The sequence below is a fragment of the Poecilia reticulata genome, linkage group LG2 (genome assembly GCF_000633615.1).
Source record: "Poecilia reticulata strain Guanapo linkage group LG2, Guppy_female_1.0+MT, whole genome shotgun sequence".
NCBI lineage: Eukaryota > Metazoa > Chordata > Actinopteri > Cyprinodontiformes > Poeciliidae > Poecilia > Poecilia reticulata.
Window position 1 is genome coordinate 28,302,621 of NC_024332.1, and position 26,746 is coordinate 28,329,366.

At 41.9% G+C, this 26,746-nt stretch overlaps 2 protein-coding genes across 6 annotated transcripts in view; one reads left to right on the top strand and one right to left on the bottom strand.

The window, feature by feature from the left end:
• The first annotated feature begins 298 nt into the window (after window positions 1–298).
• acp6 (acid phosphatase 6, lysophosphatidic) lies at window positions 299–9,589 on the top strand. 2 transcript variants are annotated; one of them, XM_008401095.2, is made up of 12 exons: window positions 299–418; window positions 793–831; window positions 1,898–2,129; window positions 2,214–2,342; window positions 5,490–5,620; window positions 5,728–5,807; window positions 6,248–6,335; window positions 6,543–6,675; window positions 7,691–7,791; window positions 7,874–7,966; window positions 8,046–8,211; window positions 8,295–9,589. In XM_008401095.2, the coding sequence occupies exons 3-12, from the start codon at window positions 1,905–1,907 to the stop codon at window positions 8,424–8,426; spliced, it is 1,278 nt and encodes a 425-aa protein (XP_008399317.1). In that variant the 5' UTR covers window positions 299–418; window positions 793–831; window positions 1,898–1,904; the 3' UTR covers window positions 8,427–9,589. The 2 variants fall into 2 exon arrangements, with proteins under 2 accessions (XP_008399317.1, XP_008399308.1); XM_008401086.2 differs by lacking the exon at window positions 793–831.
• A 1,326-nt stretch (window positions 9,590–10,915) lies between these two features.
• Window positions 10,916–26,746, bottom strand: part of bcl9 (BCL9 transcription coactivator) — a 40,579-nt gene continuing 24,748 nt past the window's right edge. For all 4 annotated transcript variants that reach the window (XM_008401072.2, XM_008401047.2, XM_008401062.2 and 1 more), the window contains 8 exons: window positions 22,293–22,761; window positions 18,350–18,663; window positions 18,065–18,172; window positions 17,771–17,951; window positions 16,457–16,544; window positions 14,201–16,379; window positions 13,501–13,770; window positions 10,916–12,811 (listed from right to left, as the gene is read on the bottom strand). In XM_008401072.2, coding sequence (XP_008399294.1) covers window positions 11,772–12,811; window positions 13,501–13,770; window positions 14,201–16,379; window positions 16,457–16,544; window positions 17,771–17,951; window positions 18,065–18,172; window positions 18,350–18,663; window positions 22,293–22,579 — 4,467 coding nt within the window. In that variant the 5' untranslated portion in view covers window positions 22,580–22,761 and the 3' untranslated portion in view covers window positions 10,916–11,771. The remainder of the gene's footprint in view (window positions 12,812–13,500; window positions 13,771–14,200; window positions 16,380–16,456; window positions 16,545–17,770; window positions 17,952–18,064; window positions 18,173–18,349; window positions 18,664–22,292; window positions 22,762–26,746) is intronic.

A 26,746-nucleotide genomic window follows, 5' to 3' on the forward strand; every position in this document is an offset into this window, starting at 1 on the left:
GTAAGTTTGAGAATTAACAATTACAATTTTTACTTTTATGTGAACGAAAACACCCTATAGAAAGATTTTTTTAAAAAGCAAAGAAAAGTAATACAAAAATCCCACCAAATTATTTCATTTACATGTACACATAGATATATCCTGTAGAGGGCGCCGGCGCACCTTCTTGCATCTGTACGCGCTCTTGACATCTTTAAAGAAAAAGATGACGCATGCTGGTCCACCTCGGGAAATGTAGTTTATTGTGCCTTTGAGTTGCGATTACGGCCACTGTAAACTGCCGCATACGTGCCTACATTTCCCGGCGACATGTCTTCCTGTGTCCGCCGGTATCCTCTCCAGAGTTCCTGAGCGAATGTGAAGTAAAGCCGGATTTTGTATCGAATGCAGCCTATCAGTTCACCCCAGCTTTCAAAAAGTAAGTAATATGAGTCGAGCCAGCTGTGGGATGCCTTGTACTACCACTATGCTTTACTTTACTAGTGCTAAACCTCCTCTGTCATCATGTGATGCAATGGTTTGAAATACTTATTGTGTGTTTGAGCTCAGTGTTCGTAACTACGGGATTAATTTTGGTGTGACTTTGTGTTGAAATAGTGTGTGTTGGCTAACTGCTGTGTAAATAGTTATAATCTTACTGTATTCACCCAGACAGGGTAATATAAATATTTGATGAGAGAAAGTTACGCCCCCTGCCGTTGACTTATTACACGTGAACTTTCATGCATAAAACTTTCCAACACCATAAAAGTTACACAGCTGTGGAAATTCACTGAAGTTTTGCTTCTTCAGACTCGCCTTCAATGAATTTGACAGGAAATTAAAAACAAGGTAGGTTACTCTTAATCAATTTAAGAAAATTAAACATGTATAGTTTTGTATATTGTGTAAAAAATGAATGTTTATTTGCAAATAAGAAAAACTGGTAACAGCATATTTGAATTATAAATTATATATTTAGAAGTATCTTATGATTAGTTACTGCAATGTAGAAATCTTTTTTTTTTTTTGACATGAGCCACCACAGTGCTCCAGAGGAAATGTCACTTCAGGATTAAACATTGATTTTTACGATTATGGATCAATCTGTTGTCTCGGTATTCATACACCTTGAACTTTTTTCTTGATTGAAATGAAAGAAAGCTTAAGCTCCAAAAAATATTTATGATTGAAAATATTAAATATTTTCAATTTATAACTTGAAAATATACATTTTCAAGTTCACAGATTCTGATCAGAATTTACATCTGGACTTTGACTATGCCATTGCAACACATGGATTGTTCTGGCTGTGCATTAAGGTTCGTCATCCTRCTGAAAAGTGATGCAGTTGGAAACTTTAACAGATTTCTTACCAAGTTCAAGTTAGTGCCAGGCAATAAAACAATACAAATATTTTTTGATGAAAATCAAAGGACAACAAATGTAGGTTTTAATATTCACTGTCAGACAATGCATGTTGCCTATCAGGCAGTATACGGAGCCACAGTTTCTTAAGCATTTCACAAGATGAAATATAAACTTGTTTTGAATTATTTATAGTAGAAATAAGTATTCAGAAAATTTACTTCTTTTTCCATAACGTGCGTCAATGTTTTAGGGAATTATGTGTTTAATTTCTGATAATATAGGGAAACAAAGCAAAGTAGTTATTATTGGTTATTTTAATTTGTTGTTTTTTGCCTCTAGTTTTGACTCTAGTTTAGCTCCGTCCATCTTTCCATGGTGATGTGCAATATTCGCTTTCCTGTAGGCCACAAAGTTCAGCTTTGGTCTCGTCTGACCAGAGCAGCTTCTTTGACGTGGCTTTCTTTCAATGGCTTCCACTTTCCATCAAGGCTACATAAAGATTTTGGGAGTTCATGACTATTTGCTGTGTTTTGTTCTTTGTTTGCAGCTCAGCCATGAGGAACCTTTTGACCAAAGCAGGCCTGTTTGGCTCGGTATCAGTGGCCTTCGGCTCGATTTGGTGGTCGCAGCAGAAAACCGATTCAAACCCGGTCACTTCAAGCGCAGCCCCAAACCCAAATGATGCATGCCCTGCTTCTCTGTATGAACTCCAGCAGGTCCAGGTCTTGTTCCGTCATGGCGCTCGGACGCCGCTCAAGTCTATACCAGATGTGATGGAGGTAACACTCTGCAGGTTTCTCTGGGTTTCTTCTGGTCATTCAGTTGCATCTTGTTATTTATGTGTTCATGTCTGAATTTAAAAGGCTCAGTGGACCCCATCGCTCCTAGAGGCCCCACCATACACACACATCAACTACGTGGTGACGGATCTTAAGGGAGGACCACAGCCTCGGTCTCCTTTAGAGGACAATTATCGGAAAAACATACTGAGTGTGAGTAGGTGCTCTGTACATTTTGCTACAAAGCTTGTTTCGGTGTGTTAACTCGCACAGAAACAGTAGTTGTGGTTGATCCAGACTATAAGCTCATCTCATCCTAGTCACAACATGTAAACTCAATGTCTTCTCTAAGGACACATATTCATGTTTGGGCTGAGGATTAAACCATCAGCTGGTGATAAAGAAACTGCCCTCCCACACCAGAAAGATTTCTACATGCTCACTCTTTGTGCTGGTATGCTAACAGTCTGCGCTATGGGCTCCTCAGTTTACCAAGTAACTAGGAACAGTTATCTAGATGTTTGACGAAATCATTTGTTAGCTGGAATCTTCTGCAGATTTTTATTTATTTATTTTTTTTCCTGACTGGCAGCCATTTCCGGTGTCGGTCAAAATTAGGTTAGATGAAGCACACAGACGTTAGAAGCCATTTTAAAAAGAAAGCTGCATTTTCTATGAGATGTTTGAGGTTTACTCAGGTGGGAATTGGCCAAACTGCACCAATAAATAACCTTCACAAGTTAACCAGAAGGGTAAATGTAGCACAGCAAATTTAGTTTTAACTGTTTGGCTGAATTTAGAAAAGTTGAGACCTTTTTGAGTTTTAGTAAAACTGGTTGCTAATTTAAATTGCTTATGATTTTGAATCTGAGTAACAAGTGGGTACTGCTGCTTTTTCACTTGTGTGACATACATTATAATGAGTAATCGGGGTGCAATAGCTTGAAAAAACATTTTTAATGGCGGTCATACATCTTCTTTTAATATAGCTGGGAGACATCTGAACCAACTAAAATCAGTAGAGTGAGGTAAAAGCTTTAAAGTGGGCCGCATTCCCAGGATTATAAAAATCTGAAAACAAAAAGCTGAAAAATCTGAAAACATAAAAGGATTTCATTTGCTACGAGTGTAAGAAAAGTAATCATCGTCATCCTAGTCATTTTTTGCAGTTCTTTTAAATGAGGCTCTGAAAGGTTTTATTAACATAACTCCACTTTTTCCAGGGTAAAAGGCAAAGTTTTTTCATTGTTATCACACATGAGTTTGCTGAATGACGCAGGCAGGAAACAAGCTGTAGAAACAAATTGAGACACTTGTCCCAACTTGTACATGTGCTTCCTGGATATAGTTATGTTTTGGGGGGAAAAATCTGCTTTGATTCAAAAACAATAGGATGATGTTGCAAAAATATCAGGATATATATGGATAAATCTTTGTGAAACAAGACTGCATCTGGACATTACCAGATGCAGTCTAAATTGCTCAGTATGTTGAGTGATTTTAAGTCAAGAATAGTACTTTGATAATAATTTTATTCACTGATCCATTAATAAAGTTACCGTCTGCCTGTTACAGTCAGACTGGTTGAGCAGCCAGTCCACCTATTCAGCAACCCATGAACCTGCTGGAGCAGTTCTGATAGAAAGATGAAACATTGTGAGCCACAGTTAGTCAGGACTTCTCCTCTTCATCATGTCATGTCTGACAGGGACAGATATAAGGGGCAAAGCTTTAGTTTTTGGCGTAAACCCAAAGCTGTAGCTGTGGCAAGACAAGCTTCTCTCAAGAGATATTATTTCCTATTCTATCGAATGGACCAATGAAGTTGGTCTCGTATCCCCCTCGATGATGTCAGCTGCCAAGTCTCACATAAAGAACACAACTCTTTCAGCTGTGTGGAGGTAAGGTTGGAGTTAAGGCTTTGAAGGAGCCCCAACTCCAACCCTAATTTCAACCCTCTTTCCAACCCTAGTTGTAACACTCCTATCAACCCTCCTTCCAACCCCAACTACATCCCTACCAAACCTCCTTCCAACCCTAATTCCACCTCTCCTTCAAACCCATTTAATTAGAGTTAGAGTTCGACTTGGAAGGAGAACTTCAAGGAAAGTTGGAAGGAGTGTTGGGAATGGGGTTGGAAGAAAAAAGTGGATGAACTCAAGAGTGCTCCTTCACTTTTGTGAGTAATGAACTTTTAACTTTCATCTTAATGAGAACCAACATAGGTTGGTTTACAATAAACTTTTTTTTTTTGTTCACATTCTGAGCCAAATGGTGAAAACGCGGTCATCATAAAACAGTTCTACTTTAGTTTTATTGGACCACAGGACGCGTCTCCAAAATTGAAGGTCTGTGTCCCTGTGTACGTCTGAACATTCCCATTATGTCTACGCTTGCATGTTTGAACGGATGAACTCAGCACCTTTGAGCTCTGGATGTTGTTCCCAAAGATGGACCAGACTTGTGCAGCTCTGCAAATCTTTTTCTGACATCTTGACGGAATTTTTTTTTTCTTACCTCTTGTGTCAAACAAGAAAGCAGTGTGTGGAAGGTGCTGTCTTGAAATGCATCCAAAGGCGTGACTGTAACGTGTGTTTTTATTCTGTGTGTGGACTTTATGTTTGAAATTCCTCTGAAATTCACAAGTGCATAAAAACGTATCTCTGCAACAGCCTTCTGCATGATAAAAGAAATGCTGCTGTAAAAATCATCATAGTGGTGATAGTAGTGAACTATTCTTTCTTTTCCATGTGTTACCAACAGAGCTAGAAGCCGCTGCATTCATGCGTGTCGTCACGGCAACCCCATGCTAAATTGGCATGAGCATGAATCCGTAGCTCTCAAAATGTATTAGTCACTTTTCATTGAAATTGTTCACACATTGATTTCACAATAACTGCTGCGGTTCAATTATTATGCAGCTCTACCTCTGATTGACTTCTTTCCTTACTTAGTTCAACAATCCCATAACTGGAGCAACAAAAACCAATTTATCATTGAGGATTTGTAATGTGTGGGATGCACAGTCTTGGTAAAATAAAAACAGCAGTGGACCAAGCACACAGCCCTGAGTGACACCAGTGGTCAAAAAGTGATAGAGCTGCTGACGTTTGTTTTGTTTTTTTCCCCCATTGGGGAAAAAAAATTAAGAATTAAGAAGTTCAGATTCCAGAAACAAGTGGCAGTGTTTTTTCTGGGACACGCCCACTTGTGTGGCACAAAGACTAAAATAAAAAAAATCTGGAATAGTTTTTTAGTCGCAACACTGAAATGTTTTAATTTAAATGCAGTTTTCAAATATCTGGGTTAAACTGTGTATCTGACTTTTTTTTTTTTTTTTTTTTTTTGTCCATGTTAAAGGGCGGCTCCTTCGCTGGTCAGCTGACCACATTAGGCATGCAGCAGCTGTATGAGCTGGGTGAAACCCTGAGGAAGAAATATATAGAGGAGACACCTTTCCTCAGCCCCACCTTTAGCTCAGCGGAGGTCTAGTAAGTAGTGATCATGATGAAGATTTTTAGATTAATGACTAAATGTGTAGCGATTTCTACACCGCTGTTATTGCTTAATTTGTCATCTTTGTTTTTTGTTTTTTTAGTGTGCGCTCCACTAACATTGTAAGGACTATTGAATCTGCCAAGTGCCTTATAGCTGGACTCTTTAAACAAAAACAAAAAGGTAGAGTAGACGTCTGTGTATGCATGTTAGAAGATACATAATCTGGAGAAGTCTGGGATTAGATTCAAGTTATTTACTGATCTTGACAAGAATGAATAAAATACTTGTTTTTGCCAGTATTATTTTCTGATTGTCTTAAATGTTGTTCTTTCGTCCTTTCTTTTCTGTGTCCTGTCCTTGACTTGTATATTCTTCTATGTCCTTCATGTCTTTTGTAATTGGTTCTTTGGATACTTTAGTTTTTGTCTGTTCTTGTCTCCATTCATTCTATCCTTGCCTTTTTTACCTTTCATACTTTCTTTAATCTGTTCTTCCTTGTGCCCTTATGCTTTTACTTAATTGTAACTTTCCTTCTTGTTCCTTTACTACCTTGTCTTCATTTTTTCATTTTCTCTGTCATACGTTTTGACCATTTTCTTTTTCCCCTTCTTGATGTGTAGATATTGTGTCCATCCTAACAGCAGAGGCTAAATCCGAAATTCTCTACCCTAACTATCACGGATGCAAGCTGCTCAAAGTCCTCAGCGAGTAAGTCCAATTTTCCAACCTGCCACAGAGCCGCGTCACTCTCAGGCCGTTCTGTGCACTCAAAACTGGAATCTAGAATAATGTGCAGTACAAAATTATAAGCAGACTGGAGTGGAGGTGCCTTGACAGGTTGTCATGGTGTGTCTGTTTTTCTCCGCTGACATTGTGTGTGTGTGTGTGTGTGTGTGGGTTTTTTCTTCTTTGCAGCCCCCGCTGGGCCAAGATGTCCACTCTGCCTGGCGTCGCTGAAGACCTGCAGAGCATCCTGAGTGCACTGGGGATTGCTGCTCACCAGCACGTCGACTTCATCCTCATTAGGGATGACATGGTTGCCAGAGAGGTGACACTGTGATCCATGTGACTTTTTACTGAGTCTCACCACAGGCTTTTCAGTCTAGAGGCAGTTATTACAGAGACTTACCTCAGCCTGCACACTTACTAACTGCTGAATGTGTTGGTGCAGTCCAACAGGTTTTTTGGACACTTGCAGATTGATCATTTATTTGTCAGCCATAATTGGGAATGTTGTTGAGCTTAAAGTCCAGTTGTTGTGACAACAAAGAACTAACAAAATCAGTAAAATCATCAGGCAGCATGGAATCAATTTCCGTTGTTGTGTATCTGAATTTAATCAGTTAAAACCAGAACATTTTTTTTTTTTTTTTTTTAGGTGGTCAAATAAAGTCACAGCTTTCATGGGCAAACTTTGATCAGTCATTACAGTCGCCACATTTAAACGTTTCTGCAGCTATTGTAAGCTTTTCTTTTACAAGTTTTCCTGTTTCTTTAACAGCTTGGAGATGTTGGTGAACATTAGTGGTTATGAGGAACATGTTTGGGTGGTGTAGTTTATGTATTTCTTGGGTGTAGGATCTACACGTGGGCATGCATAAGAAAATTTATTTGAGGTTTTTACCATAAAAGAATTTGGAAAGAAGTCTGATTTAATTATCTAAATTATAGGCCTTTGAAACTCATAAAAATCATCAGATTTTTCCCAGTAGGCTTTAAAAGTCCTTTTGCTGTAACTTAAATGTGTTTATTAATGGGTTTTTCTGTGTTCTCTGTGTTTTGAGAATCCTCAAAGGATATCAAAATGGCTTATTGTAGTTTTAAGAATMTTAAAAAAAGTGATGTGAGTGTACATTTAACAAATCTAGTTGGCTAAAATCTGTTTAAACCGACATCATACTTTCTTTCCCCAGAATAGCCAAGGATTTTTTTGTTTGTTTGATTGATGGGTGTCTTAGATTAAAGTTACAATAGTCTTAAAAAGTTTTAATGTGAACTTTGAAGCATTGTTTTACTGTACATCAACGCAACAATTCCTCTGACTTGTTTCTTTAAATCGTCAGGCGCACGGCCTTCCCAGCCCGCTGGTTCTGAACKTCTGGAGGAATAAGGTGGAACAGCGAGCTGTGGACATGGTGTGCAGCCTCTACGAGCCTAACAGGAGGTCAAAACAGTGATTTACATGAAGCGTGCTCATCATGCTCATTGAGCCATTTTTTAAATCCTAAATGCTGTGTCTGAAACAGAGAGGCGCTGCAGCTGTCGGTGGGAGCCCTCTTCCATGTTCTGTTAGAAAACATTGAGAAGAAACTACAGGACAACTCGGCAGAGGCGAACAGGTTGGACACCTCATGATGGACCACACTCACGTTTTACAGAAATTATATGCGTCTTTTTAAAATATCACTCTCTCAACAGGAAGTTGTTCCTGTACTCGGCTCATGACACCACCCTGATCCCGTGCCTCATGGCTTTGGAGATCTTTGACATGAAGTGGCCTCCGTATGCTGCCTCCATCACTCTGGAGCTACACAAAAGCCGGCAGACGGGCGATGCCTTTGTGAAAGTGTCATACATTGGTCAGGTAAGGAGGGCAAGAAGTGCCTCTAAATACTCTTAACAATGTTCACGTCTTTTTTTCATCCAAGTCTGCTTCATGCTCCCCAGGATCAACACATACCAGGTTGCAGTGGAGTCTACTGCCCCCTGCAGGAGTTCAAACAGGTCCTCTCTGCATACTCGCTAAGCTCTGAACGCTACAATTCTCGTTGCATAAGCACAGAACTCGCTGAACCCTGACCTTTCAAGAAACACAAAACCACTCGACTTTAAACTTTGAGTGCAACTCAGGCTCCCCTTCATCCAATAACCACGGTATCACACACAAGTTAAAAACTTGATCTTGTAACAATAAATCTAGTTTTAATGATTATTTCAATAAGTTTTGCAGTGTAGTGTTTACACCWAGTGCTCTCTCTAGCAGAAATGTTGCATTGAATCATTTGTACCCGCTTCATCATCAGTATAATGTTTGTAGACTTTAACCAAAGGGGTATTTCACTAATTAGGCGATGTTCCAGTTGAATGCATTTGGGGTCGAGTTTCACATCATTATACCAAATAAGCCTTTTATGTACATTTCTTTTCTGCCTAGAGAATTATTGCAGTATTCCCCGTCTTTCCTCTGACCTTAGAACACTTTGAGTCGGCCATAAAATCTAACAGTTACTGTGGCTGCAGAACTAGCCCACATCATCATCCCTCCTCCATCATGCTCAACAGCTACTTTGAAGTATGTTCACTTAGACGCCGTTAGATTTTTGACATCTACTTTGGTCTCTGATATAATCTTGTGGTTCATTCAAATTAAAGCTACAATTAATTTTTTTTATAAAAAATATTTTCTTGGCAAGACAAACTTACTCAGATTTTTTTCCTGATTGTATTGTCCTGAAGTTTGACACTTGAAATACTGACTGCAGCCTGTAAAGTCTGATATAGAGCAATCTTTACCTTCTACATAATCATGGTAGAAATGCGCTGGGATGTCTGCCAAGCYGTCTTGTTTTACACTTGTGAAMATTTCTCACATTGGAACAATGGACTCTGTTGGTCAMTTGTTGATGTCACTGCTGGMGTTTTCCTCCTGCACCTTTTAGTGTATAGCTAAATCTTAAGGCAACAGCGTTGTTGTACATTACCCTTGTGTGTCATCAAAGCTTTGTTCCCCAGGATTACAGCTTTTATTCATCAGGGAAATGTATAATGTAGAAAAACAAAAAGTGAAATGTTACCAAATGGCTTTACAGCTCCAGTAACAGTATATTGAGTGAACATCGACTTTGATACATTTGACTGTTGCTGTGAAACACCTTTTATCCATGAGGTGAAACTTCTTGTGACATGTTTCAGCTGTAAATATCGGGTTTGGATGAACAAAATAAAAATAGATTTTGTGTTGAGCCTAATTTCCTTTTCTTTTTACATAAAGGTTAATGTGAAGAGCTCTTTTGGTTTAAAAATAATTTTCCCTTTGCCATTTCATCCCTTTAAAGAAACCCATCTCTATCCTTGTAAATTAAACCTTTTGCATTTTATTTGAGCTTAAATATTTTCCATGACTTGACAGAAGTAGTCGTACAAAATAATTAAATTGTACGAGGTTTGACTTAAATTGTCTGGATGCATTATACTCCATTCCCACTTGTTTTGGCTCTAAYCCCTCTGAAGGCCAATACARTATTTAAATAAAAGACATGAGGAAACATTAATCCAGGGGTGCCCAAGTCCAAGCCACAAGATCAAATGAGTGGCTCGTTACCAGGCTTCTGCAGAGCTGAATGACATCTAAAAGCTGCAGAATAGTGGCTCTTGAGAACTCTACCTGGGCTCCCCTGCATCAAATGATCCCACATCATAATAGACTATACTGTAAAATAATGTAAATTGTTGGCTGTCAAAGCAGGTATGGACCGTCCCATTGGCAGGTACAAAGTGTCCCAGTGAATGGCCAAACCGGCAACACCTGTTCAAATGTGTAACCATGTACGCCACAGGTCTGGTTTGGCTTCGTCTAGCTTTCCTCTTCCTCCGTCATGCATCCCCTCAACAATGCTGCTGCAGCTTCTTAGTTGGACTTGCTGTGCTCGTACCCGCTGAATGCCGGTGAGCTCGTTTTAACATGCAAGAAGGGACAAAGACCGTCTGGAGTCCACATGACAAGAGCACATGWACAGAAACAAGCGCACACACACTGCATGGACAACATGTATATACCAAAACAATATCTTTTATTTGTAGTCCATCACCAACAGCCCTGGTTAGGCTCTTCTGCACCAAAGCCAATGGAGAAACACATGACAAGCTTATACAATAGATAAAAGAGAGGAAGTCAACTGGATGGAAAGCAGTACGTGTTTACATTTCCTTGCGTCTCGCCTCGCTAAAAAGTTAACCAGATCTACCTACCGCTAACTCTAGAATACCTGACAATCCTGCTTCCTGCATTCAGCGGCTCCCGTCCCAGTCTGCGGACCATCATCTCTTCATGGATTATTGCTGTGGGAATGATTATTACCCAGAGTCAACGAGAGTCAAAAAACAAAACAGGAACACAACAGGAACAAGAAGAAGACACATAGCACGTCTGGGTAGTAGTAATGTTATTCACGCCGGCAAAGTCCTGAAGGTTTTAGGCGCAAAAATAGTTTGATGGTGCGGCAAAGCTGCCAAGATCCTCACACTGAGTGCATGTTAGAAACAGAAAAGAAGACGCTTTCTGCAGATGGTCCATGTTTGTGCTTTTTTTAATAATACTATTATCTTAATGAGGTCATAGTTTGGTTTGTTATACACTGGAGTTACAAAGGAAATTAAAATAGACTAAAATTTGAATAGCCCACCAATGGTAAACCGTACAGTATTTTTAAGGGGGCGTTCCTCCACCCCAATGAAAGCTGGGTAAGAGGCGTTAAGAGGTCACTGATAGAATGCCTATACATACAGACACACACATACCACACAAACATACAATCTGTCAAGCACACAAACACACCCTCACGTATATACTGTACAGAAACAGTCAAAAAACAATGGAGCGAGAGACAAGATGGATTTCCACTAAAGTCTTCACAAAGCACAAAGTATTCCTCCTCCTTTCTCTGGTTCCATATCACTTTTGTGAAATTTTTGTTGATTTTTTTTTTGTTTTTTAATTTGAAAAAAAGTTGACATATACTGTAGCATCTCCACGCTGACATTTTAGTTTTAAGGTTGGTTCCTCTTTGATGTCAGTCATCTTTACAGTCAGATAATCAAAAAAAAACAAAAACAAAAGAAACCCCACGAACAGTTCTGCGAAATTGATGCACAACAATCTCGTACATTCTGCGAGTTCTTGAGTCAAAATTAAATGTTTGTGTGAGAAAAAGTACATCAAACCAGGCCCCGTCTTAGTCTCCGTAGCTGGAATTGTCCCCCCACAAGACATCACTAGGCAACAGGTTCGCTCCATGACGTTCATTTTGYGTTTCGTCTCATTGACTTGAGTCCGTCTGTTTCTGAATACTTGCTACACTCCGTAATCCTTTTCATCTTCCTCATGTTTTTGTCCAAGAACATTCTAGTTACAAGGTTTTTGTTGGATTAGAACATTCCATGGCCCGGACTGAACCCCATGTCCATGTCACGAGGCCTCATTTGGCCCCCCATCATCATCGTCTGTTGTGGAGGGCCACCCATGCCCTGTAGTGACATCATCATGTTAGGTGAGCCACCGGGACCTGGGTGGGCCATTTGTCTCCCCTGCATCATCCCTCCAGGACCCCCAGGAGACATCATCCGGTGTTGAGGGCCCATCATGCCTTGGCCCATGAATCCTGGTGGTCGCATTGAATTGTGACCTGGGTTGCCCATTGGCATGTCTTGGGGGCCCATTCCCCCACCRGGTCCACCAGACATACCCCCCATCCCCTGCATGGGCATCCCCATCCTTGGTGGACCGTCGGCCATCATGGCCTGCATTGGAAACCCAGACGGGTGAGGCGGTTTACCCCCGGGGTTTTCCCCTCCGCCTCTGGGGAAGTACGACAGAGTCTGACTGGGTTTCTCCGACGGGATTATCCTGGACAGATCAAACTCGGGAATGCCAGATGCTCCCGGCCGCATCACTTCATGAAGGTCTGCATCTCCAAATCCTCCTTGCATGTTGTTGAACTCCGGCCCACCAGGGGTGTTTGGCTTGCACATGCCCCCATCACCCCCTCCCCCATGAGGCATGTTCCCCATCYGACCTCCCATAGGTCCCGGTTCGCCCTGGAACCCCATTGAATGACCAGGGAAGCCTTGGGGGCCTGGGCCATTGTGTGGGGAGAAGGGGCCTTGTTGGGATGGGGACTGTGTGAGGGGGTAACCCTGGTTTCGGTGTGGGTAACCCATGCGTCCTTGAGGCATCATTTGAGGATTTGGCATACCAGGGTCTTGTGGGTTTGGTTGCATCATCATGCCGTGAGACATCATGCCTGGGCCCATATTGGGGGCATTCGGAGAGGGCATCTGAGGGGGCATGCCATGAGAAAGAGGCTGGGAACCCAAGGGATTCATGCCCAGAGGACTGAGCGCAGGCATGGGTCCAGTGTTTCCAGGTCCCATCATGCGAGGATTTCCTTGGTGATTCAKTGCCATACCTATGGGCCAAGAAAAATTGGTTTTCAGTAAAAACACAAGAAGAAACCAGTTAATCAACAGCGCTTTCATAGCTCATAAACCTTTTCACGTGTCGCATTACAACCACAAACTTCAAAATATTTAGGGGGCGAGTAAAATGTGGAATGCATTTCTGTTGATCCCCTCCGAGTCAACTCGGTGTAGAACCGTCTTTAGCTGCAATAGCTAGTCTTTCGGTGTCTGCCAGCTTTCTGTCCAACAGTTCAAGCTCAATCAAATTGGAACTTCAGTGGTCAAGTGGTCTTGACTTTAACATAATGCATGGTCTACATGCATTCTGTTTGCATGTAGTCCAAAAGAGTTACATTTTGATACCATCTTACCAGAGCACCTCCTGTTACATTTGATTCCTGGGTGGACTTTGGCCAACTTTAACAGGATTTCTAAAAGTTGTCTGGTTTTCTTCTAGTCTTTCATAAAGACCAGATGTGTGGGGACTATAATTTAAAGTTTTTCTTAAAGAGATTTTACCTCCTGAGCTCTAGATCGCTGCACAAAAAAAGTCTTAATATGTTTGGTCAAACTTGCAAGTCACAGGCTGTAGATCCCTGGTTTATCACAAAAAAAACACCTAACAAAATGCACTGAAGTTCATGGTTACCATGTAACAAATTGAAACCCCATATTAAACAGGACGAAGATGACTCACCGTTGTTCACTGAAGGCAGGTTGGGAGAGCGAGCTGGGGGCGAGTCGTCGTCCGAGCTGGCTACAGTTTTTATGGCATCGTGGTAAAGCGGGGTCGAACTGGGCATCGCAAACTTGGACATGCGTGACATCATGATGGACAGCGGGTTCTGGGAGAGTGTTGGTTCCGGTGGTATGGTGTACGGACTGCCAGACGGGACATTTCCTGGGAGGGACATGGAGCCAGATGGAGCCCCCGATGAGGGAGGAGCCGAGGGAGGCCCGTTACCCCCTAAAAGAAGACAAAACGAACAAAGATGACATAAAGAAATGGCTCAAAATAACTGAAGCTTGCTTTATGTTATTATTTTTTGCAATATACAACAAATAAAAGTTTTATCATATCCATTTCGAATTAAAAATTTTGATTGGCTCTACATGATGTACAGCTCCTCAAGTTGGTGGCCAGCAGGGGGAGCCACTGGACCATAACCAACCGCACCCCGGTCTAGTTCTGAATAAGTGATGTACCACCTTGAGGCTTTTATTTTGAATTTTTAAACATATTTTTGCATTAAGCCTTTAATACATGATAATTGTGACAAAAATATCAGAGAATGACTTAAAACACTCTAAATAAGAACAAATTTACATGAAAATGAGAAGAAAAAAAAACTGAGGTTGTGTCTGTCTGATCTCAGATAAAGATAAGACACACATACCCGGCTCCATGCCCCCCATCATGTTTGGTGAAGTGATGCTTAGTGGAGGCTTGCCACCCTGGGGGGGCACTCCAGGACTCTGCATGGGTGGTTTTGGTGAGGAGGCCCATCCTGGAGAGGGGTTTGGAAGAGATGGGGACCTCATGTGAACAGGAGAGGCGCCTGCTGATCCCATCATGGAGTGGGGGGATTTCATTGGTGCAGATGTTGGAGGAGCCGGAGGTGCGCTGGGGCCCGCGGGACCGCTGAGCATGCCAGCGAGCTGGGATGGTGTTTGAGGAGATTTGAGGTTCCCGGAGGGGGAGCCCATCATGGGGGACTGAACTTGCCTCAGTGGAGGAGACTTGAGAGGGTTGACACTAGGGGAGTTCCCCCCTCCTGCTTGGACATTTAGATCGGCTGGTTTCCGGCCCCTCTGTCCCTGAGTCGGACCACCAGCGGAGGAAAGGTGGTTAATGCGGCCATTTCCTCCTGATGGCGTTGATCTGTGCTCTGGACCAAAAGCTGGGTCTGCATGGGGACCCCTCAATGTTCCAGGGCCCCCAGGGAAGGGCCGCCCTGGTCCCATGGGAAAGTCTGCTGGTGTCTGCTCAGGGAAGGGAGGGACCTGCATCGGCCTGCCTTGTGGCACCATGTTCTCCATTGGCGGTCCTCCCCCTGTTCTCATTCTCATAATTTCGTCGGGACTCATGTTCATGGGTCCATCTCGTAGTTTGGATGGATGCATATGAGGCCCTGGGCCAGGACCTGGCCCAATGCCAAACTCAGGCCCCATYTCTCTGCCCCCCATCGCTTGGATCCTCGATGACGGACTCATAGGGCCATCGACAGGCATTCTGGGAAACATTCCCATACCGTTACCGGGTTCCATTCCACCTCTTTGGTGTCCCATCATCCGTTGAACATCCATCATCATCCCAGGGGGGAGGCCTTTCTCCCCACTCATTCCTTGATGGAACATTGCCTCCTGGACTGACTGGGGGTTGGGGAAACGCTCACCACGGGCCCCTGGACCAGGAAACATTCCTCCGGGCCCCCCGGGGAAGCCTCGGGCTTCTGCCATCCTCGGAGGCATGTCGTCCGGCCAGCCCATTCCTGGCCTTGGCAGGCCCTCCATTTCAGGATTCATCATGCCGGAGAAGCCAGGCATCCTCTGCATATGAGGGCCCATACTCCGAGGACCGGGCCCCATACCCATTCGCTCCGGGTAATGCTCTGGTGGACCACCTGGCCCCCCCCACATCTCTCCTGGACCCATCTGGTAAGGGGGCGGGGGGCCTCGCATCATGCCCCGTGGACCAGGATGCATCATGTCTGGAGGAAGTGGTCGGTGTTGCATTTCTTGCTTTTTCCTCTTCTCCTCATAAAATTCCTGCTGTAACTTCAGCCATGCCACCTGCTCTGGTGTCATCTGATCCCCTTCCCCACACCCACCTGGCCCTCCAGGGCCACCCGGAGGGACCATGTCATCAGTGGGAAATAAAGGCATCTCCCTTGGGCCATGTGGAGGCCCAAAGGGGGGTCCCTGTGGACGAGGTCCTCCAGGTCCACCTGGCGGTCCAAGGCTCTGAGACTGTGCCATCATGGCTTGTAGCGGTCCCTGCTCCGGTCGCCGAGGTGGACCATCCGGGCCTCCGTCGTGAGGTCCAACATGGGGTTGTGGCGGCCCAGGGGGCGGGGCGTCGCGGTCGTCAGGAAAAAGCATGCGCTGGATGTCTCGTAGGGTCTGCAGGGAACGCTGCCTGTGCTCCAGCTGTTCCTGGGACAGGCCTTCCGTGTTGGCCTCCATGTTGAGTAGCTCCTGGGCCAGCTGCTGTTGCTGCTGCTGCTGCTGTGGCGTCAAACCTGATCCACTCGTGCCTCCACCTGGTCCTCCTTCAACAGATGTTGGCGGGTTGAGGCCAGCCTCTGGCTGGGCAACGGGAGCCTGGTCAACAGGGGCTGAAGGGTTCCCAGGACTGCTGCCAGGGATGTTTTTGGATTCTGTGCCAGCGGAGGACGATCCCTCCTGCGAGAGAACAGAGGGTTGACTCCCTTGACTGGAAGCCTGGGGTGGTGCTTGCTCCGACATTCCAGATAAGGACGGCTTCGATCCTGGCTGGTGACTTTGATCTTGGGCGTGGGACGGAGGTTGCTGAGGAGGGTTCGAGTCATTTCGCAGGACACCAGATGCGTTGTTCTTTGACAGAGAAGTGACAAAAGTGTTATTAAACCACAAGCTGAAGTGTGCAACACTCTGAAGCTTGTATTCCTTACCAAGAGCAGGTGAGCTTTATCCTTGAAGTTTTTCATGTGGAAGGCAATGATGTTTTCTGTGTGGCCAGTTAGAACTGCATCAGCTGCCCTGAGGACCACAAGACAGTCGGATATCAGTCATCAGCTATAGCACAGCGCTGATGCAGATGTTACTAGACATGTCATTTGTCCACAATTCTAAGGTGTGAACCTAAGTTTTGTCCACTGAAAAAGGCACAGACGAGTAAAAAAATAAAAACAGACAAAAGTTTTAATGGAGAATAGGCACACGTTTTGTTCTGCTCTTTGAAATACCTTCTGCAAACAAAACAACCAATTCTGACCGTGGATGGGATGAAAGATAGTTTGCGGACAAAATAAATGTACACCGRCAAAAATGCAGCAGCTACATAGTGAAACATGGACCTATATAACAGGTATAATGAAATACACATTTTAAACGCACACTAAAGTGGACAAGTCGCTTGACATATTCTGATTTGAAGCATTTGAGTTTTAATCTCATGTTATTTAAGCCAGAGTTTGGATTCTGATTCAAAARCCACAATGGAGACCAGGGCAGCACAATAATAAAAGATCATGGYAGAACAATAAAATGTGAACATTTTTAATATTATCAGTTATTACAGACACTTTTCTCTCTCCAATCTTTCTTGCATGATTCTACACTCTCTATGACCTTTAGCATCCTGTAATCTGTGTCATGTGTGGGCATTTACCTCTGGGAAAACTCCCCAAATGGGCAAAATATCTATTCATTCAAACTTATGTATTTTTGCAAACTTTTATTTCATTGTGTTCTTAGACACAATACTGACTCATTCAATCAGAACTGAAAATTACTTTTCACTGATACTTTCTGGGAAATGACAAAAATRTGTTACACTAAAATGGTTACAGATACTATGTTTTAGCCCTTATTCACTTCAAATCATCATATTATTCCATTCTTGTTTCAATGCAAAAATTCAGTTTTGATGAAAACATGCAAATAAAAGGGACAAACAGGTCAAAGAAATTGGAAGTACTCAAAATAACTATGTGATTGCATGTGTGAATGGCTGTTTTCGGTATTTTATCTAGTCAAAGTAATAATTTACAATAAAAAATTGTTCAACAAAGAGWATTGGCCAAAACATGTTCTGTAGGTGTTACGTTACCTAAAGTGAGCTTGGTTAATTTCACAGAACAATCTTGCTAATGGCTTTAAAACATCAACTATGTAATTGTCTAAAGGTGTAGATTTTACTGATTTGTCTTTTTATAATTAATCAAAACTACTTTAAAAAAATAAAAAGCTATCCGCTTCCTTACGTGTTTGCCATTTCTGTGGTGAAGACATAGACAAGTTTTGAGCCTGATTTTTGACCACTGGCAGGTTCTGTTGTGGAGCCTTGGCCTCCCAGTGTATTGTGGGAAGGCGTGGAGGAGCGACTGAGTCCGGCGTTGGAGGTAGAATGTGTGTCCTGGGGATTCACTTCGCTCGAGTTACAATCTAAAAATTACAGTGGAGAGAGACTTTATGAAACAGTAAAAACTTAAGAAATTCAACTCTTTAGGTAATCAGCAGAAGGAAAGCCACATGTTCCAGGATGTTGCCGGACTTACTGAAAAAACCTCTGTCGTCTTCATCACTTTCTCCTCCAGAGCACCAGTCGGTTCCACTGTACGGCTGCCTCCTCTCTGCAACGCAAATCCTCTTTGCCCTGCTGTTATCTGTAGACACACAGACACACACRCATGCAGTCCATTCATCAGCTTGGTTCAAAAGTGTCCAAAATTATCAGGAGTGAGATTGCACTGAAACATCTGGGAAACTGCAAAAATAAAACRCGTAGTTGCATCAAAACGCTGACATYGCATTTATCTTAGCTGAAACATTTTAGTTGTTACCTTTGTCCTCATTGGTGGGCGTGCCACTCTCTGGCTGCTCAAACGACTCCACTGAGGTGCTCCTTTCCCTCTTGGCCTTCACCTTGGAGCTGGGGCCGGACGTCAGGCCCTGGCCGTTTTTTAGTCCCATTCCCCCAGACACATTTTGAGCCGCTTTGGCACCCATGGTTTTGGGGTCGCAGGAGGAGGGCTGTGATTGGCTGCCCGCGCTCCCCGGTTTACTCTGATTGGGCATTTTAGAGTCCATCTGGGCAGCAGTGGAGGGGGACATGACAGGAGGGGATCGTACCATGGCCTCCGTCTTAGGTTTAGGGCTGAAACACAGAGGACAGATTTAATAAACAGATTACCTACTTTAGGAATTTTCTCCTTTTGTTTAAAACATGGGACGTTTTCTCTCCATTTGCAGGAGGCGAGAAAAAAAAAGTTTATTAATCTTAACTATTTAATGACGAGTCATTTACTAGAATTGGAAAAAGGCTGCACAAAGTTACAGCGCGATTCAAAAATTTCCTTTACCACATTTATACCACATGCTTCAATTTATTTTACTTAAAATAMGAGATCGAGACAGGTCAGGATTTGTTCTTAGTACAAATGGTTAACTAAYAGTTAAATGAAATAAAACAAAGAAACATCCAACTGTGAAGTGGAAGGAAAATAAAMGTTTTATGAGGATAAATAACCCAACTTCAACCTGATGCCCCAAAATAAAATCTAGTCAACCAATTGGAGCTCAGAAGTGAAGATCCCAACTGTGTCAAGGTGAGTTGACCTGATAAGAAAGAGTGCACCACCCTGGACACATGACCCCCTCCGTGAAATATGGTGGTGGCAGCATTATGTTGTAGGGATGCTTTTCTTCAGCAGAGTKCAATTCAGAGAGATCCAGGAGAAGAAAAAAAAACACTGCAAATGACTTGTGGYTGAATAGGAAGTCAACCTCCAACAGGACGACCCAAAACACATAGTTTGACCTACTATACCATAATTAAAACGGACCAGTCAAAGTTCCAAAAACAGTGCAAAAAAAATAACACGTGTAGGCCTGTCATCATATCAAATTTTACTGGACGAAAAATCGTCCCATAAAATATTGTGAGAAACGAGAATATTGTTGTTTTGGGACTATTTTCAAGTAATATATTAATAACGGCATAATAATGCAAGTTCCTCCTCTCACAGACCAATAAATGTAATTTTATAAACACTCCACACTGGAACTGGAAGACAATTTAAATATCTAGAACACAACAAACTAAAACAATTAATAAAACCATACACAACCAAAACCATAAATACCATGGATTATGAAGTCTCTGTAAACAAAATTTCACTTGGAAAAAATATTAACCATCGAAATGCTGGCTTTAATTCAGCATGCAATTAATTGATAAATTGCTTAATGCGACTGACTTAAATACAATARCGTATTTTTCAAGGAGAAATGGGGAAAAACTGCCAGGGTCTACATGTGCAGAGTCGGTGGAGACATAGACCTTAAAGACTTGCAGCTGTACATGGAGAATTGGGCGGTTCTACAAAGCAATGACTCAGGAGGGATAATTGCAAATGCATGCCAAACTTTTCAGATTTGTACTTTGAAAATCATTCTTCTCCTACCTAGCAATTATTCACTAATCTTTATCACATAAAAGACTCTGTAAATATACCGAGGTTGTGAGTAGAACATGACCAAATGTGACAACACAGAGGGGCGTGAATAGTTTTGCATGGTTCTTTGATCCCGGGCACACTGGAGACACAGGCCATCCACAAACGGCTTCTCTTATGGAGAGCAGTGGAGTTGTAACATCCAACTGGCACGAAACGTTCCCACCACACCCTAATCTTTCTGTCTCTTCTCTTCCTTGCACACAAATAGTGTAGACTCCCAACAAGCAGTGTGAAGCAGAAACAAACAAGTCCAAAGACTGAAGCTGCAGCCTGGTGAGACTGCATGAACGTACACATGGTCGCACAACTAGCAGAAAGAAAAACAAAGCCAGAGTCTTGGCAGTCCAGACAGCAGTTTCCAGGGACTCCAGAACCATGAGTCAGGAGGGAGAACTTCCAAGCCCAGCGGACTCCCTGACCCCAGAAYAGTTCGCCATCACAACTGAAGAGGTAAGTTAAGCAAAGATACCCATTTTGCATCAGCAGGATGCAGGACATCGAAACCACAGCTTGAACACATACTTTTTATACAGATACAAAATTGATCATTTGAGCCATAAATGTCAAGTTTTAGGTGATTCCACACAAACTGAATCTGTGACAATAAGTAGTAAGACTGGAAAAAACAAGTTGCAGCATGTGCAACACAGCAGGTTATCATCTGGAATATTTACTACTAGCGAGTGCACACATTCGGTACACTCGCCTCTACCTTGCTGCTCCGCTTCTCAATACTGGAGATCTACCTGATTATGAGTGGCATTGATGCCAACACAAAACAGGAAGTTACATCAGCTTTTTCTCCAGAAGCTGTAAACAAAACAGCAATTTTTCGCAGAGTGGTGAGAGTATCATTTCCTGGATTTGCTGCACTCCACAAAGACAGCACTATTGCATTTTCTGATGAGAGTTCACCACTGATGGAGTTCACCATTTCACACCCGATTCTCTGAACCAGTTCAGTACAAGGTCAAGTCTTTGAGTGGAAAATCAAAGGATTTATGTGTAAATTTGAAGAGACGCTTCATTAAGCAACATCCAAGGTACATATGCACTTTTAACACATAGAAGAAACTGATGCAAAATATTTCATTCTATCAACAACTATTTTATGAACAGCATTTTGCTACATAACCACTAGCTTGAACTTTTATTAGCTCTTTGTGTAATAGATTAACACAAAGCAGTGGACTTTTGAAATGAAATATTAGAAATTATGCATGTTTTTCACATGGCCAAGTCTTGTTACAAATTCTCTGTTGAATTTGGTTCTGAACCGGGATGCTGGTGCATGGGTATTCTTTGACCTAAAAATGTTTATCTGTATTTTTGTTATTCTTTTCAAATCATATGCCATTTATACAATTTATGATATACAAAAAGAAGAAGAAAAAAAACACACTCCCACAAGCATTTATTTTAGCGCATGTGCAAATGACGTGCTTTCAGAATAGACTAAAAACTTGGAAGCTAAAACCTCCACCACGACCTCAAGTCTTCTAACGAGCTGCATTAAGCTCCATCCATGTTCACGTCAACTCTGAGCAGCTTCTCTAGCCCTGCTTACRCAAAGCAGTTCCTCAGCATGTTTCTCAGTCTGACACACAAACCATTTTGGAAGTAAAAGTTAAGACTTGAGTCTCATCTGAGCAACTTCTTGCACATGTTTGCTGCAAACTTTGAACCGACTTAATATAGTATTTTTTAAGGACAATCTGCAGCTCTTCCAAAGTTACCAAGGGCCTCTTGGCTGCTTCTCTGCTGAATGTTCTCCTTGCTCTGCCAGTCATTTTGACTGGACTGCCACATCTTGGTACATTTAGTTTAGCTTGTGCCATACTCTACTTTTCCGCTAGCCTTTTCAGCAATGATCAAAGTCTGCAGTATTATTTTATGACTAACTTGGTCTTCATGATAAACAATGCTCTGTGAGGCCTTTGCAACTGGGTTTATACCAAGAATAAATTGGTGGATTCCATCTACTAGCCAAAAACAACTGATTGATCTGAATGTTATTTAGGTGTAACAGAGTACATGGGGATGAAAGAAATGCAAGTTTTAATTCTGAAAAACATTGAAGAGCATATTTATATTTTTATTTCCACTTCATATTTTATTTTTACCGATTTGTGTTCTCCGACCACATAAAATCCAAATAAAACACACTGAATGTGTTATAACAACAATTTGTGAAATATTTCAACGGGTGTCAATACTTTAGCAAGCAAGCAAAAGCCAATGTGGGCAGATGTGTAAGTCCGCCTACCTCTGCGTGTTGGTGGACGGGGAGTTCTTCAGCCTATTGGAGTGCATTGATGGGGCTCCCAGGACTACAGAACAGGGTGGAGTGATGAGCTGGTGAGGGCTGCCTGTGTGTGTGAGCGGCGCTTTTGCACGCACGTTCCTGGAGCCGGAGACGGGATTGGTGATGTTGGACAGGTTCCCCCGGCCGTCCTTGGCCTCCTCTCTGTCTTTCTTTGCTCGCTCCTTCTTGGTGAAATGTGTCGCTGCTGTACCTGCCGCCGCTGGCCTTTCCTCCTGCACCTCCAACATTCTCCCTACGTCCTTGTCTGTGAGTGGGTGTGTGTGTATGTGGATGTGTGTGTGTGTGTGTGTGTGTGTGTGTGTGAAATGGAAAGTGTGTAAAAACAAAAACAATAGTCCAGAAGGCTTTTCTTGTTCTTTGTGTATTTATGAAACTCCCCCTAGGGGGCTTTCAACGGCCCTTGGGCACACTGCGGAGAGAAAAGAAAGAGCGAGTTAACAAGGGGCTACAGTCTTAAAACTTAAACACGTATTCCATTTCCAATCACTTTAGTATTACTGCAACTCTAAAATAAAGTTTTACTTTATGATTCGAGTCAGCTCAAGTTCATAGATCCCAGAATAAACTCATGCGGGCCCTTAAAAAACATTCAGTTATCAACATGAAGAAAAAAATTGTAAAAAAAAAAATAAATAAAATATGTTAATTAGTTCATTTCCTTAGACTTGATCTGGTATTGACTACATCAGTTTAGTGTCATTATTTTTCACCCATGTTTTACAATGYGACCATTTTAAACAACCAACAGCTGAAACTCAACTAAAGTAAATATGTTTTCGTTAGTGAAGCGTTGATCAAAGTTCAAATCCGGTGACACAGTCACGATTTGACTGATTCAACTAACAGTCCAATGAATGTTGGTTTATTGATGAATGTCTTTGATCCTTTTAAAAAGCTCCCCGAGAGAGGACGTGTTTGTCATTGGGAGTTTGATAAATGCCATGTTTCAACTGTGGTCGTAGTTCAACAAAATTCCAGCTGCATGAACGGCCATGTTGCACTGCATGTGCAATACCGATGAACTGCATTCCAGAAAGCATTGCTGGCGTTTGAATGCCCCCAACGCCACGTTTACATGAGACTGCTGTCTGGAAATTTCAGAGGCTTATTGGGAAAATGTCCCTTGAATCCACAAAAATGTTACAGTTTCACTAAACAGTGGGTTGGTGTGAATGGGACTAGTGCAAAACATTTGTCCCTGTTGGTGAAAAAATAAATAAAATGAAAAAAAATAAGAGGATAGCTGAGAAAACTGGACTCAGCCAAAGTCAGAGGGTTCGGTGTATATTTTTTGTTTAAGCAAGATAACCCCAATTCAACTCTGGTCATTATCACATTACATAAACGAGCATGGAAGGTTTCTCTCTGAAGAACAGCTCAGCAAATTAAATTCTTATTCACTCTATGGAGAAATCACTAATGCTCAATAAAAATGAGGTTTTTATCCCCAGAGAGTTTTCGTGTGTAACAGCACGTTCTCAGTTTGTGAAAAAGACGTTTCCCTTTTGAATGGGGAGTTTTTTTTGAAGTTATAAACTCAACAACAGATTTAAGTTTGAGACAAAGAATTGTGACAGAACAGTAAAAGAACAAGCATTCAGATTTTTATAGTACTGTACTTTGTGAATGTAGTATAAACAAGGATGAATATTATTTCTTTGTAATAAGAGGGCGGCCAGGATTGTGGTAGAATGTTATTGAAATGTTGATTTATTTCAGTAATTCAATTCACTAAGTGAAACCCATTATATAGTTTAATTATATACAGACTGATGTTTAATATACATTTCTATTAATCATGATAATTTTCCACTTACAGCTAATGAAAACACAACATTTAAGATTAGAACATTACATCAGACCAATTAAACATTCTTATGGAAATGTTAGCTTAATGAAAAGCATGTTTAATGCTAAAGGTTATTTACATACGAGCCTTATTGGAACGCATATTCTAATTTACTGAACAAGACTCTATATCATGACTGCAATATCAGTGTGCACAATGTTGATATCGCAAAGGACTATTTGGAATGTTTTGCGAGAAGAGATGACCATCTTTTAAGCTTTATAAACTCATTTTCCAAGTCAATCATTTTAAGCCCCACGGATGTAGTCTCACTGAAGTAGATGCCCATATTTGAGACAGGACAGTTTCCAAAGGGCTCAAGGCAGATGAGAGAGTAGAGCAGTGGTCCCCAAACTTTTTCCTGTGAGGGCCACATAACTTTTTCCTTCTCTGGTGGGGGGCCGGAGTCAGTTTGTAACAGAAGTGTTACATTTAACACCTGCGCTGCCGGACATCGTTGACGGGAGGGGGGAGCAAAAACCGTTAGTGAAACGGTCACTGGGACTGACTAGTACATATTTCATTGAGGGAMACCTGGAATGCGGCGTTCATAACAAACACGTGTGTTCATCTGCTCTACTGCTAGCAAACAACCGTACTAATTAAATAACATAAAAGTCAAGCAGTTCCCTAAAAGTCCAACAGATGGCAGCAATGCACCATGCAAAACAAAACACCCAGTTTACAGGGCACACTTCCTGCTAGAGCCCCCTGGTGGTTGAAGAAAAATCCATATATAAACCAGAAAATACAATATATGAAAARAAATCTGAATTCTCTCTGGTATTGTTCAGGGGGCCGGACCAAATGTGGCGGCGGGCCGGATCCAGCCCGCGGGCCGTAGCTTGGAGACCACTGSAGTAGAGTGARGAAAATTATAKAGGTTTATTGCAGCTTTAATTTTGAGTAAAATTCACAATTTGTGTAATTGCTTAACTTTTGCAGAATCATTAAAAGTGTTGGAAGTGATAAACTCTTAATCCCAAAAATATATTTTTTATTCAGTAAGCAAAGAATTTTTTTCATTGATGCATCATGCGCAACATTTTTACCATTACTTTGTGAAGATAGATCTTTTGCTAATATTTCAGGCATTATATTTTATATGCAGCATATACTATGCTGGACAAACACTAAATATTGTCTTTTTCTGGCTGTTKAACAACTCAAGTTTAAATACTTAAGAAAATTCATTGCTACTCATGAAAAACAGAACCGTCTCTAAGATGAACCATCTGTAATATGATTACGATACCGTAGTACTACATTGAGACAATAGGGATTGAATTTAAAGCATCACAAGGAATCAAATGCCCAGGTTTGCAATCCACTCCAAACTAGCCAGTGTCTGAACAACGAGGAGCACAATCCTGCTRAAAACGAAGGCAGCCCAGGCAGTCGGATTACATTGTCATCCTGCAAATATTTAGGAGCTCTTCCAAAAACACTCAACATTGTAACTGGCTCCAGAGTTCCCCTGGAGAGAGGCAGACTGTGTGGAGTGTTTGAGGGGGGGGAGGGGGGCAGACAAACACAGCGGCTCCTGCTTGGACAGCAACACGCTCCTCTCAGCTGGTCTACAGGAAGAGTGATTTACAACCGTCAGCGCCACAGATCGCTGCTACACACAAACAGAAGCCGGCTTCAGTGAAACCAAATCAAACTGTGGGACACCAGAGAGGAGTCTCTCCAGACAGGTGTTGAACTCATTCATTGCCATTTACAAAAACGTGTCACCAAAATGGCGCAAGATCAGCTTTTTCTCGAGCCGAAGCRAACTCRGCATCATGGAAATTCGACAGGCTAAGCTAATGAAGACAGAAGGCAGAAATAAAAGTGATTAGACACAAGCCGGCCCAAAGAAAAATAAAACAGAAAACGTAAAATTTTAGAGAGACCATAAAGACTTGATCATCAAATAAAATCCATGATCCAAATTACTCAGCTTTAGTGTAACGGGACTTCATTTAGTGCTTCGCTATGCCAGATTGCAATCATTGGTCTCCGTATGATGCAGAGATGTAGGAGTTGCCCTGTTTCTWTAATCTGCATGCAGATGAGACATTTAGACAGCTGGATGGGCTCTTGCTGCCCAAACCTGATGCAGATATTCATCAAGATGCTGCAAAAAGATGGAAAATAAAAAGCGATGAAAATGTGGGTTAATCATCAATGAAATATTCAACATTATTGAACCTTATGTTTTTTCTAATACAGTGCAGCCCCATTATCTCCCAAGATACACATGGGAATCTCTAGGACTTCAAGTAACTGGAAGAAAGCAGACATAGACAGCTGACAGAAATAATTATCGCATTTGGGAAATATAAATACAAAAAGCATATTCACTACACACGCAAAGTGCTTTCAAATCTCCGGATAGTAATGAACAGTGAATTACAAAGAAGATTAAAGGATAAGTTCCCTTAATTTCTGAGATTCCRGTTCACATTTACAATTACGGCATCCACTGGAGGCGCATAGTTTCTTTACATAAGATTTAAATAAACTATAAAATACTCAAACTAGGCAACACCAACAGCAA